This window comes from Haemaphysalis longicornis, unplaced genomic scaffold, assembly GCF_048455015.1.
Source record: "Haemaphysalis longicornis isolate Haplotype H1 unplaced genomic scaffold, Haemaphysalis longicornis Haplotype H1 scaffold_6, whole genome shotgun sequence".
Lineage (NCBI taxonomy): Eukaryota > Metazoa > Arthropoda > Arachnida > Ixodida > Ixodidae > Haemaphysalis > Haemaphysalis longicornis.
Window position 1 is genome coordinate 33465230 of NW_027526407.1, and position 15283 is coordinate 33480512.

Here is a 15283-nt window from a genome sequence, read left to right on the forward strand (position 1 = left end):
TTTCGAATTTCTTTCGGGTGTATCCCTGTGTTAGTGCAATGTACAAATCTGCCAGAATATATCCCAGCACAAAACAATTCTGTCCAGGCGCCTCCATTAATAACGGCTGTGAACGACCGCGCCCGGTGAAAAAACGTATTGCATGATTAATTAACTGCAGTAACTAGTTACATAATTTGTACCTAGAGGGACTGTAATTTCAGTTTACCCGATCGATTGATCGCAGTCTTCTCTGGCGCGTATTCCCAGAATTACAAGTCTGCGTTTTTCACTAGGTTCGCACATGAACGTACGGCCGCGAGTGTAGTTTAGTGTATCCGGCTGCGAAGTCGGGGAAGCAGGGGCTTTTCACGTCGCTGTACGTGCACACACGCACAACAGCATGTGTATGTTTTTAGTCTACTCACAGCAGCCTATAACGACATGAAGGTGAAGGAAACATTTCTACAAAAACGGCAAAGCAATCTAAACTGCGCGTAATTAAGGTAGGCTGTAGGTCGTTAGTAAAAGCGGGCGCAGAGTGAACGCCGCTGAGGATACACAATTATCGCAAGAAAGGCGAGTGCAAGGACGCCAGCGCAGCGCTCGAACTACGGCATTTGCGAATGAAGCGCACTGTATACTGCCGCGAACCGTGCGCAAGACCTCTGTGCAGTGATTGCACGACCACAGTCACGCGAATGCAAGAACGGAACTACCGTAACAGAGCAGTTTGAAATGTCCACGCTTGATCCTTTCGCATTCACGAGCTATGCTGAGGTGTTACAGAATGCCGCACACGTAAACAAAAACCGCGCTGTGCGTATGCGCCAGCGGCATCCGCCCCGAAAATATCCCCTTGTAGACAAAAATATAAAACAAAACACTATCACTCAGTGCCTGTTGGTAAAACGGGGCTCTAGAAATCCTATAAATGCTACCAAAGAGCGATTTCGGCGCGAAAACAAGAGCAAACTGCAGCGAGCGCCCTGAAGCGTAGCGAGGGCGTCTGCTCTCAAGTGGCCAACAAATATGGCGGCCCCGCCGCGGAGTTAAAGGGACGGCGGCGCCGCGGGTGAGGGGAGAGAAAAAAGAGGAGGGCAGCGGAGAAGGAGGGAGCAGTTGGCGCTACCTTAGTTCTTTCAGGGACCTTAGGCGCAAGACCTGGTAGGTGAGAGAAACAGGGTTGCGTCGAGAAGGGCGCAGCCATTGGCTCCGCTCGGCGGTACGTCACGCTTCTTGTAGCAGACGACGGCCAAGCTCCGCCTACTACATCCGCTACCGCTCAGCGGGGTCGGTCGGTGGCCGGCCCGCGGCTCCTCGCGCTGGCCGTGCTCGCGTCGGCGGAAACGAGCGTTCAAAGGCAAGATGGGGGGCTTCCAAACTCAACATGCTCGTTTACGATAATAATTGAAGATTGCCACCGACGACTATAGCGGCTCGCTAGCGTTTCGGCATGCGGCGCTGTCGCGGTGATCTCGTCCCACCGAGGTCGGGGAAAAGGCTTAGCATCGCCGCAGTTATCCAGACACTGCTTTGCGAGGCCGCGACGACGACTATCCCCCGCGCAATCTTTCACTGCACTATCACCCCCTTTCACGTATTTGCAAACTGATTTTCAGCAATAGTCCCGCTCTGGCGGGCAGTGACAAGTTTTTGCTGCCGCGGTGTATGCCTATCGTGCATACACCGCACAGTGGGCTGCTTGTCTACCGTGCAGGCAGATGCTTGCCGCGGTCGCGCGTGTAGCGGGCGTTTGTGCCCGCAGAGATGCTCCGTGTTTTTCAGCGTTATGGATAACGCTGAAACGCAGCGTTCCCGTACCCAATCAACGGGGACGCTGATTGGCTACAGCATTTAACGGGGCCCACCAATAGCGCAGCCGTACTGTTGAGAGCTTCGTGCGTCACACGGGTGCGTCACAAACGCTCTGTCGCACGTCAGAGCGGTGCAGTGTGGCGGCAAGGAAGCGGTAGGTGAGCAAGGAAGACAGAAGGCACCTTTGTTGCGTGTTTGTGCGGCCCCTGCTTTACGCAGAGGTGTAATATTTGGTATGCATTGTCGTGAAGGGGTACTCTAGCGATTGCGCGATTAAAATGGCGACCTTCAGGAACCTATTTAGGGCCCCTTTAAGGTAAGGTCCGTAATTCTTTTTCTGCGCTTACCTACCCTTATATTTTCTACACGCATATTTTGTTTCGAGTTCTCGGGAAACGAATAATCATAGAAGTGGTTAACGCGCTTTGCCGAAGCGTCGCGAGACATAATACGAATTGCATAGCGGTAGCGCCAAGTTGTATGGGCTTTAACCTTATTATGTTGATTACACCATATGAAATATAGAGCCGAATTGATTACACATGTGGTACAAATGTCGGGGCGACTTTTCGCTTTTTGAACAATTCCGGACATCCCGCCGGCCGACCGTTTTCGTCATCTTTTTCAATGGGCGGGCCAGTCACACTACGCGGACTTTTGATGAGCCGACATGTTTGTGTTACCGTCGGTGTCGTGAGACAATGCGGTCTTCCGATTCGCATGAAAACCTCGGCCTCATGCCGCCGTCGTGTCGGCAGCGTAAGCGTGCCTTATCAAGAAGCGTGGTAAAAAATCAATGTAAATGAACACCACAACGTTTAAGCGCGCTACACGAAGCGTTAATTAATGAAAGCTACCGCATCGACTCGCCGATCCTGAGCAGACAATGTTTCTCGTCTCCAGAATGCAAACAAAGCCGTCAAACATAACTATTTCTGCTTCCTGACGTGCATGAGAGAATCGGTGACACAAATGCGTTTAAATGGCGGTGTACGAAAGGTTGGGAAAGCGGCAACAAACTTTACACTATAAAAGTATCAGCAGCTTTCCCCTACAAGTAAAAAGTTATATTTTACAGAAATCACGTTGGCCGCGCAGCCTAACACCTCCGCTTCTTCATTTTACAGCAAGGCTGCGTACTTCTGCACTATAAACCTCCTGCTATACCCTATACCCTATGTACTTCTGCGCTACATTGACACAAGAGAAGCTCTTAGGGAGGCACGCCTTTCCAGACAGCTGTTTCCGGCACCTAACAAACCCGACGGCACTCAGCTATACTTCGACAAATACAGACCCGGACGCTTCCCACAATTCACAAATGCCGAAAAATGGAGGGTACCCCAAAATGTCCACATTGCAGGGAATACCCGGAGATGTATCACACACTTTGCACATGCACCCTGAATACCGCTCTCTTGCCCACACCTCCCGTCACCTTCTCCAAGTGGGAGGAGTGGCTGGCCGACTCAACCGCTCAAGGCCAGCGACAGCTGACAGAATGGGCAGAGTTGGCCCTCAGCTCTATACCCGGAGCCCCGGACTAGGAGCACCTTCTTTTAATAAAGTTATCTCTCTCTAGTTAGGATCTTTGATTTTAAGTGCGAATGCACTTCTTAAGCGACCCTGAATCACGCGTCCACCGCCGTCCGTCCGTCCGCACCACATACCCACTTAGGGCGATTGGCCAAGAAGAGTTCCTAATTTCTTTAGCACATACCCACTTAGGGCGATTGGACAAGTAATCTGAATCACGCGCAACGTTTATCACGCGTCCACCGCCGTCCGTCCGTCCGCACCACATACCCACTTAGGGCGATTGGCCAAGAAGAGTTCCTAATTTCTTTAGCACATACCCACTTAGGGCGATTGGCCAAGAATCGGGCGTGAGAAGGGCTAATGCACCCGCTTAAAGGAGTACTGACACGAAATTTCAAAGCTGAGATCCGCTCTAGCAATCAAGTACAACGACAACACAAATAGGTGTATGTGCATGGCACATACCCACGTGGGCGATTGGCCAGGAATCGGGCGTGAGAAGGGCTAATGCACCCGCTTAAAGGAGTACTGACACGAAATTTCAAAGCTGAGATCCGCTCTAGCAATCAAGTACAACGACAACACAAATAGGTGTCTGTGAATAAATGCATCTTTCTTTCTTTGTAGTTGTGTGTGTGTGTGATCTCTCTTTCGCGAACATTACCGAACCGCGCAAATTCAACTCCTGCATTCGCACTTTCACATTCTTCCCCTCGGGGAAATTTTATTTTCGAGTGCTCAGAAGAATGTTTATTGTCGACTTCCCGGAAGCTATTCCGGCAAAAAACGGCCTGTGTTTATAACTCAACATTTGAACAACTTGGTATGCTTACTTAGCATGTTCTAGAAGCGTTTGAGACACTGCAAAATTGTAAGATGTTCGATCTGCTTAGTTAAAATGTTTCAACGCCTGTTTAAGTTGGACAAAAAATAGCCCCGGTTTTATGGTCACGTTTTAATGATGGGTTGTACTTATTTAGCTCATTCTAATGCAAGCTTAAGGTGTATAAAAATGTCTTTTAGGGTGTCCCAATATACTTCCGCCATTTGCTTTAGGGGGGCCCTAATTAAGGGGGGACGTGGCTTTCAAAATCAACTTTATTTCTTTGTGGATTTTGATGAAAATTGGCACAGCAATTGGAAATGCTTCTGTGATAACACCATAAAAATTTCAAGGTAATATTTTGATAACTTTTTATTTCTTAAATTTTCTTTCTGTTCCGCTTGTACCGAGCCTGAGCGGCTTATGAAACACGATAGAAAACATGTTCGAAGTGCTTTGCATTCCCAAATGAATGGACAAGGTCGTGACAGTTTTACAATTTTTTTTTACTACACAATGTTTTTTAGTTCCCATTTTTTTAGAGGTTAATGTGCAACAGGCATGTCGACTGTGAACGATTATTTGAATAAAAAAATCACAAAAAACAAATCTAAAACCAAGAGTGTCACTAACTTGAACTGTTCATCAAAGAATGTAATGCAAGAAACGGTATCAAAATAGACTCAGCGGTCACGAAGAAATCCCTGGAACAAGCGACACAGGTGGCAAAAAAAAAACTTTTAAACGGCTTCCGAAGTTGCAACATAGGTTTCACTTATCAGCTTCCGAAGTTGCAACATAGGTTTCACTTATCAAAAGTCGTCAGGGTTGTAGCATTTCGGGTCCTTTTGAACATGGGGCTCCTGGAAGGCCATTCCTTGAAATTGGAGTGCCTTTTACAGCCTTTCTCTTTCCACAAAACATCATTTTCAGCTCCTATACCCCAGTTTGCAGACCAAACGGAGGGGAAGATGGGTTTCAATGGGATTTCAATGCTATAGGTTAGCTGGTTGGCTGTATCGCACTGGACAACCTCCCTTTGCAGTGTTGTCACCATGACAACAAGTTGAACATTTTCTTTTACTTAAATTTGAACATTTTTGGCTTTTTTGTTTTATTATCTTGCCTGGCACAGCAACTTGGTAGGTGTTCATTGCCAAAAGTTTGCATGCAACTAGGATGCAAATGAGCTACTTTGAAGCTTGGTATAATATTCTGCATAACTCACTTCAGTGCAAGGGAATTTTTTTTACTACTTTTGGCATTCAAAGCATCGGCGTCGGCGCGTAGGCTATGCCGTGCGCGCCGCAGCGTTTGACGCGTCGACCGTTTCTTTCTCAAGGCTAGCGAGCCCACAGTCAAAACACAGCAATAACTAAGCGTGTAAACGTCGCAAATACGACTAAATGTTCACTCCACGAACCGCTATCGCAAGCGCACACACCGCGTCACCCTCCAGGGTCTGGCGACGGTAGTCACGCGCACCACGAAGCGTTCGATGACCTCCGCCTTTCCAGCCACACAACTTCCCGTCATCTGGCTCGTTATCTATGGCATTCCCATCGCGATAATATTCGCGTTGAATACCAGATTGAACAGAAACTCGGCCGAGCGAAGCGGCGAAAATGAGCTCAAACCACTCGCTACGCAGCTCAGGCAGCCGCCATCTTGCATTGCGCCCGCGACATCCAATCAGGAGGGTCGTTGTATAACGCCCCGACCGGAGGACTAATAGCGCTTCAGCATCTTTTTCTAGCTTCGTTTGTGCGTCGTTTCTTTTCTGCCGTTTGTGCGTTTGTGAATGAACGAAGATAAAAGAGACGAGCGGAACCGGAAAGACGAACGCTCGGCCGATCTAACCATATCAAAATGGCCGCGCCCGGTGGCACCGTTGCGGAGATAGAGCGCTCCGAAAATTGCCGTTTTTTCGCCCTTTTGCGCTGATAGTTTGTCACCGCGCCTGACAAAAGTATTTTTTATGCCACTTTGCGACGCTTCTCAGCGGAAAAACTTTGCAGACGCATAGAATAAGAAATATAGAAGCCGAATATGAGGGTTAAAAAAAAAACGATGTTTTGGTCATTTTTCCGAAGTTGAAAGCCGCGTCCCCCCTTAAAGAGAATAGTAATTAATAAGAAAGCTGGTGAGTAAGCACCACCTTGTTTACTCCTAGCAAACTTTATTTCTAACAAACAGGAAGGAAAGAAAAAATGGAGGAGCCATTTGGAGGCTACCCAGGCGGCCATCCCAGCTGGCGTCCTCCAAGGACATGGAGGTGAAGGTGGTAGACGGACTGGGCGCCTTCTTTCCCATTGTTGATCACTGCAAATTTAAGAAAAGAAAATTAGCCACATTATTCCGCGGAACTTTCTTGCAAACACAACTTTAACTCTTTCGTTACTGTGTGCGTTCACAATCATTCAATTTGAACAATGCCTCGTATTCCAAGCATTTCTGGAATAAATAAAGCTATTTGGGGTTAGCTCAGAAAATTTTCTTTCTAAATCTTTTTTGTTTTCATTTTTGCAATAAAAGCGTAATTTTTGACACGCATTTGCATCGCCTGGGTGTGAAAAAAGGGGTGTGGCCATCGCGCATCACTGCTGCCAAAGAAGAAGGCGTGCTGCTCATAATTACTCTGCATCAGCGTTTGGTTCTGTTATCAGGGCACGAATGCAGATTCAGAAGATAATTTTTAATCATAAGGTTCACACTCTGACAGTGATAACCATTCAAGTCAGCTGAAAATATCAAGCAGTGCCTGTTTGGAAATTTATTTCATAACTTTAGGCAGTTTTATTGCCTTTGCGCACGTTGGTTTAGGTCGTGCTTTAGTCTTACTTACCACAGTACCATTCACAAACAGTCTACAACAACTTTGATTTTTTTTCTGCATCGGGAAATTCCCTGCTAGTCAGTTTATAGAAGTGACTGGGTGTTATTTTATAATACCCTAACCCAATTTCTGCGATAAGAACTTCTGACGCAAGTCAAAAGATACCTAGTCACCAGATACCAGTTCCGACAAGGAGAATGCGTAAAACCGGTCTTGCACCAGCTGTTTGCCAGCCAGTTTCATTTCCGTACGAGGGTTATCTGCAGAGGTCTAGTGTTGCTCCTAAGTAGAACTGTCTATTTGGGCAAAGTCTCCAACAGGCTTGTTATATTGGTATTGGTTAGCGATTTTGCTATAATGAGGGATTACTGTACTTATGTCCCTTCGTTGTGCGTAATGTCTGCGAGTTCTCTTTCAGTTTAACACAATGAAGCGGCACAAAGGTTATGAGGCCTGCTGAAGGAACACATCACAGGGTAATTTAGACCAGCTTGGATCCCGAAATACGCAGTTGCAACTTGACCACAAAGGCATTTTCCTGCCCTTGCTCTGTAACAAAGCCTGTGATACAACAAACAGAACCCATGAGTATATCGGCAGTACATCTAACAGCGGGCTGGCGAGTAGGCCATCAGTATAGTGGAGAGTACAGTCTTGGACAAACGAAATGCAAACACGAAAATGAGAACCGAAACACACAAAACGGAAAAACACTGTTCGCGGAGGTCAAATGATTGCGGGCTACTGGTATAAATGAAAAGCCACATTAACCAACTTTGTTCCTGTTAAGGCGGGACAGCCCTAAAACAACTTGTTTTAATTTTCAAGTAAACTTCGTGAAACCTGTCACTCTTGCTGTTTTCCCCCCACTGATTTCAAATATGCCATTATTTTTTCAGTTGGTCAATTAGTTCCCAAGATAATTAGAGATAATTAGCAATTTTTGGTCAAACAATAGACAAAGGAATGCCGGTCATAAAACCAAATCTTTTTATTTTCCAATACTATGAACCCTGGTGAATGCAAAAGAGAATTGGTTTTTCGATACATCGCTTGGAACTAATTTTACAGCTCATTAAACTTCGGTGTTTTAAATGGGCACTCAAAATGGTCCCTTGCCACTGGTGCCACCAAAATTTAACGAGCAGTAAAACTAGTTCCAAGTGGTACATCAAAAAACTGCATTGATTATTGCATACACCAGGGTTCATAATATTTGAAAATATGTGACCAACACTGTTTTGTCTATTGCTTGACCAAAAACGGCTAATTATCCCTAATTATCTTGGGAAATAATTGACCAACTGACAAAATAATGGCCTATTTGAAATCAGTGGGAAAAACACCACGACTGACAACTTACATGAAGTTTACTTAAAAATTAAAAGATGTTTTAAGACCAGCAATGTCCCCCCCTTAAAGAAATTGCGCTATTTCAGTGTTCTGGTTCATAAATTCGTGATTGTGTATCATTTGTCCATGCCTGTACAATCCCTGTTGGAAGACCAGTGAAAAGGTAGCAAGCAAAGCAGGCACTGCGATACCTAGTCTGTAGCCATTGTTGAGCTTTTCTTGCGCGGCCACTTTCTTCGCAGTCAGCATCAGGTGACCCAGAAGCTGCAGGGGTTGACAATTAAAACAAAATGAAAAACTGTGGTTGATTCCTCTGTCATAGGAATCAGCAAAACACGAAAGTGAAATGTGCAGTACAATCTGCAGCTGAGCATGACTTGAGTTCAGCAGCTGTCTTGTGGGTGTGCTTGGCGAGCGACGTCCTTCTGGTGGGTCGCTTCGGCAAAGGTGTGCTTGCGTCATTTCCGTGACGGATATGACGTCAGTGAAATATTGGTGTATCCCGGCAAAAAACACTTCCGTATTAAAATATAAAACCTGAAAACGAACCTAAATAACCTAAGTATAACACACTTTTTAGTAGTAAAGGTTGCTTCCCCGCAAGAAGACCCTGTGTGCAGGGGTGCACCATTTATAGGCCGCTTGCTTCGTTGTACTGGCATCACGTCCGTGACGGATATGACATCAGTCAAATGTTTGTGTATCCGGGAATAAAACACTTTCGTGTTAAAAAAAAGGACTCCTGTAAACCAAAATGTGCTTGCTCCTATAGCAGAAGCACAAACACCGGTTATCATTTGCCTGGAGTAGAATGCAGACTTCACACAATGACTTTCACGTTCTATACAGTTCCAAAGCTGTACAGGTAAAGGCAAAAGTAAACAGAGCATGGTCTGGAGATTTTAAGGGGTCCCGGGACAATGGTCTTAAAACAACTTCGTTTAATTTTCAAGCAAACTTTGTGAAACTTGTCAGTTTTGCTGCTTTTTTACCACTGATTTCAAATATGCCATTATTTTTTCAGCTGGTCAATCAGTTCCCAAGATAATTAGAGATACTCAGCCATTTTCGGTCAAACAACAGACAAAACAGTGTTGGTCATAAAACTGTAATCTTTGTATTTTCTAATACTATGAACCCTGGTGAATGCAATAATCGAAGCAGTTTTTTTATGCATCACTTGGAACTAATTTTACAGCTCACTAAACTTCGGTCTGAAATGGGCACTCAAAATGGTTCCTTGCCACTGGTGCTATCAGTTCCAAGTGGTGCATCAAAAAACTGCTTCGATTGTTGCATTCACCAGAGTTCATAGTATTGAAAGATAAATATTAGAGCAGTCTTACGACCAACTTGTTTGACAAAAAATGACTAAGCATCACCAATTATCTTGGGAACTAATTGACCAGCTGAAAAAAATGGCATATTTGAAATCAGTGGGAAAAATGCAGCAAGACTGACACGTTTCACAAAGTTTACTTGAAAATTAAACGAAGTTGTTTTAAGACCAGTGCCCCCCCTTAAGAGCATTTCTCTACAACACGCCTAAACGGGATCCTTGAAGAGACTTTTTTTACTGAAGTTCTTCTATCCTCAAATCCATCCGCACACACGCACTTAGTGCTGACCGCGGCATAGGAGAGAAGTTATCCCAAATTCCCGAACCAGTGCTCCTTTTACTTTTGATTGCACCAGTAGATTCCCTGCCCTCCTGTTACGTCACCTCAAACCTCTATGGATTCTGCATTCCCCTTCCCTCACCTGCATCTCTTCAGACTTCACAGAATACAGTAGGTTCAAACTGTGATTGACCTGATAGTAGCATGTAGAGCTTCGAGCAGCTCAGGCAGATACATGCAAGACAGCAGGCAGTCACGGCATGCACAGAAACTGCAAACTGACAAGTTATTAAAAGCATTAAAATACTGCTCAACATGCTTAAAGAACTTCCAACCCAGCGTTCATCATCATCATCATCATCATCATCCTGCTCAGTTCCACTGCAGAACGAAGGCCTCTCCCACTGACCTCCAACTGCTCCTGTCATGCACCGCTCAAGTCTAGTTTACCCCTAATTTCTTTATTTCATCCCTCCATTGGATTAATGGACCTTCTCCTTCTAGACTCATCTCTTAGGCTGCGTTCCAATTTGCGGACAGTTTGCATTTTGAAACCTTCAGAAAGCGCAACACTGAAAAAATATGACACGAACAAAAGGAAAACAGGACGAGCGTTTACTCAAAACTAAAGTTTAATCAGAAAAGACGAAGAACATATACTGGTCACCATACCACGCATGCGTGTTCTATAGTCAGATAGGAACACCCCAAAAACCACAAACAACGATAAAAAACCCACAAAAACAAAACCAAACACCTACATCTTCAACTGCCACATGGTGTACAACTCAATGACTAACAAGATACGGAATCTCTTTCTCGTGTAAAGCAATGGATGCCTGACTGACACAACCATCCCCTCTCTTGGTTATCTTGAAAGTCTCAGCAACTTCCCGCGTCAACTGCAGCACATGCTTCAACACAATCTTCGCATCATAGAAAAGCGGCCTACACCCACCACGGTGCCGCCATTTGCCGCAATGTTTTGCAAGATGTGACGATTGGTAGTCATTGACTTTGTACACCATGTGGCATTTGATGACGTAGGTGTTTGTTTCTGTTTTTGTGGGTTTTTATTGTTTGTGGTTTTTGGGTTGTTCCCATCTGATTATAGATGACGCATGGGTGGTGTGGTGACTGGGAGGGTATATGTTCTTCGTCTTTTCTGATTAAACTTTAGTTGTGAGTAAGCACTCGTCCTGCATTCCCTTTGTTCGTGTCGCGTTTTTTCAGTGCTGCGCTTTCTGAAGGTTTCAAAAAGAAAAAGGGAGACCTTCGAAAATGGCATTTCCGGCTTCAGCAGAAGTGACGTCGGGGCCTCCTCTAAGCTTTTCTTCCCTCCATGAAAGGCAGTAATGTAATCGGCCACACTGCAAGTGTTTGGTGATGTAATTATCACTAAATAGTTGATGATGATGGTTGGTGTTTAATGGCGCAAGGCCGACAAAGGCAAACAGCACCAGAGAAGAGGTTATTTAAAGGTAGATAAGACCTTAAATACTAAAACCTGCGAGTAAACGTAAAAATGACGCAATATAAAACACAATGGAGATGGCTGGTGTAATAGGGCCAGGATGATTACACATGATATGACAAGAGCTGCAGAAATTCTACCTCAGCTAAAAACTTAAGAACATGTAGACTAGAAAACATTGGTTCGTCGGCTAAAAAGTATGATGGGTGCAGTGGAACGTGTCGTCTATACAATTCAGGGAAATGTTTGTGTCGTGTTGTGTCAAGTGCCTTGCATGTGATTAGTATGTGAACTACGGATAGGCCCTGTCCACACCTGCTACACATGGGTCGCAAAGATCCAGTGAGCAGGTGGGAGTGCGTTACATGTGTGTGGCCTATCCGCAGCTTAGCCAGGGCAACTTCAGTGTATCTGTTGTGTGAGTCAGTTGTGTGGCGTCCCAATTGTGGTTTTATTACGTGTAGTTTGTATTCTGTTTGTTGACTCCAGTGTAGTTGCCATGTGTTACGAAGCTGTCGTCTGATGCCATCACTAAATAGTAAACGCTGAAAACTGCACCTGCTCGTCCGCATCAGTCGCGGAGTCCAGCATGGGAATCGGCTTCCTCGGGATGACCAGAAAGTGGACAGGAGCTTGTGGGTTCGCATCCCGAAATGCGATGCACTGGACGAAGGCGAAGGAAAGGAACACAGATACAGGGCTTTAGGGCTCTTTTCACGAGCAAAACTTTATGTATGCCACCAATTGAAACTGTGCGCATGTCGCACTCTCTAGAACCCATGCCACACATGCATAAAAAATGACATTAAGAGCTCAAGGCCTTAAGAAACCGAATGGCATTATTTGGGCGGGTCGTGCTACACACCAAAACGCAAAGGCATTAAATGTGTTAGGCGTGATGGTGGTAATGACCAAAAAGAGAAATGAACTCATATTTGAACAGTTTTAACCTAGAGAAAAACGTCTTACAAGGGTTTCAAATGTTTTTTGTGAAAGTTAAGTTGTGAACATTATGAGAAATAGTGTTTGGGGAAAAATTGTGTGAGCCGTTTCTAAAACTGGCTCCAGGAGATGCCGTTGCCTGCCAGCGGTAGCCAAATCCGAAATATTCTAGACATGACGTTCGGACTTTTATCGCTAGACAACTTCAGCTCCTACAGAACTTCGCTACCAAGAAGGGGCGAAAAATCCCTTATTTCAAAGCTCAGCTGCGTTTTTGCGTCAACACTCTGGTGCCGAGAGTTTCGCTGGTTCAATTTGGTGCCCATTGCATTCGAGAGCAGGCAGATTTAAGGAGTTCGTGAAGGCGAATGAGTTGTGCAGAACTCCTAAAACCAAAGATGACATTAGAGCGAATGGCATTAGACATTTGCATGTAGCAGCGAATTAATGCCATTAGCACTTAAGGCATTAAGCACTTAATGTCATTTTTCGTGTACATGTGACACGGGTATAAGAAATGTAAAAATGGACCTTTTTCCAGTAACGATCTGCGCATGCGTGGGCTGCCATTCTTCGCAGGTGCCTCCGGCAAGATAAACAAAAGGGCGCCCCTTAGCTTTCTGCTTGGGGAGCGGCTATGTTGTCTAGCGCTGCCCATTTTTATTTTTTCTCTTTCGACAGCTCGTGGGGGGTTTCGAACGGTCACACAAAAAAGTCTTTCTAAGGAAAGAGGCAAAGACGTTTGAGGCTGACCGCACTGCGAGCACATGCCTGCCAGTGAGGGAGTAGCGAAAATTAAAAAAAAAAAGTAAAGGAAAAGGGACGCTTCCACCAGTGCAAATTACTCGCGAGAACGTGCACCGACCCACCGCGGTGGCTCAGTGGCTAAGGCGTTGCGCTGCTGAGCACGAGGTCGCGGGTTCGATTCCCGGCCGTGGCGGTCGCTAGTCTGATGGAGGCGAAAAGCAAAAATGCCCGTGTGTACGAGATTTCGGCGCACGTTAAAGATCCCCAGGTGGTCAAAATTAATCCGGAGCCCTCCACTACGGCGCGCCTCATCGCCTGCGTTGCATCGGCGCGTTAAACCCTACAATCAATCAAATCAATCAATCAGTCAATCAAGAACGTGCACCTGCTACTGTGACATTCATGTGAAAGGTATGGGTGACAGGTGCGTGCAAGAAGGACTGCAGGACCAGGATACTTCGTGCACGAATTTTTTGGGGGCCGTGCCTTACTGCCAGTTTTAGTTCGCCATGACGTCCACCAGGAGGACCGGTACTGGAAAAAGGTCTATCACGGACGCCAACCAATTAAGGAACAATCAATAAAGAACCCGACGTTTCTGAAACAATTCGCTCATATTTTTTTGTACTATCGCGATAAATTTAAATACAAACAACGGAGCGCGTGGCTTTCAGTACAAGCCGCGCATCCGGGCAACGGGCCGCGTATGCACAGTGCCAGCAAGTTACGAAAGTTTGTGTCCAATGCTGATATGGAAACACCGTCGTTCGGCGTGCAAGCGTTTGATTTGTTTTCCCACCGTGTTCAGCGCCCACTCACACAAGCGTTATCTACCTTTGTTGCTGCGATGAGTAAAAACGGCGCACACAAATATATTCCTTTATTTTTTATTTCGTGCTGAGCGCCCAGCAAACGATGGAAATACCATGGTCTTTCCATATCAGCATTGGTCACGAACTCTCATAACTGTTCGCGCTGCGCATATGCGGCCCACCGCCAGGATGTGCAACATGTACTGAAAGCCACGCCCTCCGTCGTTCCTATTTCGATTTATCACGACAGTACATAACAGATACAATTTTATACAGTTATAGGGAAAGTATATTTCATATTAATTACAACCTTAGCTAATCAACAACTATCAATTCGGTCACTGAGGTGTGCATATACGTACTTCACGTACCTGTCACAACTGATAACCATAAAATAACGATGCTCCGTAAACTGCCTGCCGATTCCACCTATGCAGAAGCAGCGAAAAGCGCTAACGTGCACGCTTGTTTTCATTCTGGAGCAGGCGCATAAAAATGGGAACTCGTTCTGCTCGCAGTCTGCAAACCGGAACGACCGCCACAGGATACATACCTTGTTGTCCTTGTAAATTATGTCGGCCGGTATGCTTCCGTCAAGAATCTTGGAGAAGACGGTCGGCTTCCCGGCCGATGGCGTCGCATTCTTCGCCTTCTCGACTTCATCGCTCGAGGAGCGGGAACTCTGAATAAACGCCGCAGCAACAAGGCAACTTAGGAAAAGCAACCACATCACGGCAAGCGTCGCGATATCAATGCATGCGATCAGCGCACCATTATCACATTCGCGTCAAAACAGCCCAGACGTCGTGCCAGCCGGAGAGAGGATAAAAAGCAACAGCAGCGAGAACCCGTTCTAGCGCGCGTCTTGCCAACCACTTTCTTTTTCCTTTGATCTAGATCCGCGCTACCGCGTGCAGAAACACGTGTTTATGCTTATGTTTACATTACACGGCGTTCTGAGAAATGTTCTAAACGCCGGCTAATTATGGAAGCAGATTTAATTATTCCCGAGTTAATAAAACTTTCGGCAAAAGCGCCGGGGAGCGCGTTAAAGAATGACACTTTTTCAAAATCTTGGATCCTCTAGAATGTGAACCACCGAACGACGTAAAATGTGCACAAAGAAATACAAAAACCCCACGATTAAGCACGTAAAACCTCACCGTGAGCGAAAGAAGCCTCCTGTGACCTTTAAGAACCGGAAATTTCTGTCGATGGGCGCTCAAACCACGAGAAACTCCTCCGACACTAACTTTTCTCACAACATCAGCTGATAGCCTGAGCGCGGCCATGTTGAGTTTTCGCTTTGTGCGGTTTTCGTTTTTTGGCGCTACGGGCGCT

General features: G+C 45.7%; 1 protein-coding gene across 2 annotated transcripts; it reads right to left on the reverse strand.

Annotated features, from left to right (window-relative positions):
• Nucleotides 1–6317: 6317 nt before the first annotated feature.
• Nucleotides 6318–15262, reverse strand: LOC144142453 (adenosine 5'-monophosphoramidase HINT2-like). 2 transcript variants are annotated; one of them, XM_077673986.1, is made up of 5 exons: nt 15106–15262; nt 14496–14624; nt 12000–12104; nt 8540–8612; nt 6318–6481 (listed from the first exon to the last, which is right to left on the reverse strand). In XM_077673986.1, exons 1-5 carry the CDS (start codon nt 15232–15234, stop codon nt 6390–6392), a joined length of 528 nt encoding a protein of 175 aa, XP_077530112.1. In that variant the 5' UTR covers nt 15235–15262; the 3' UTR covers nt 6318–6389. The 2 variants fall into 2 exon arrangements, with proteins under 2 accessions (XP_077530112.1, XP_077530113.1); XM_077673987.1 differs by lacking the exon at nt 15106–15262 and adding an exon at nt 14714–14842.
• Between the last annotated feature and the right edge of the window lie 21 nt (nt 15263–15283).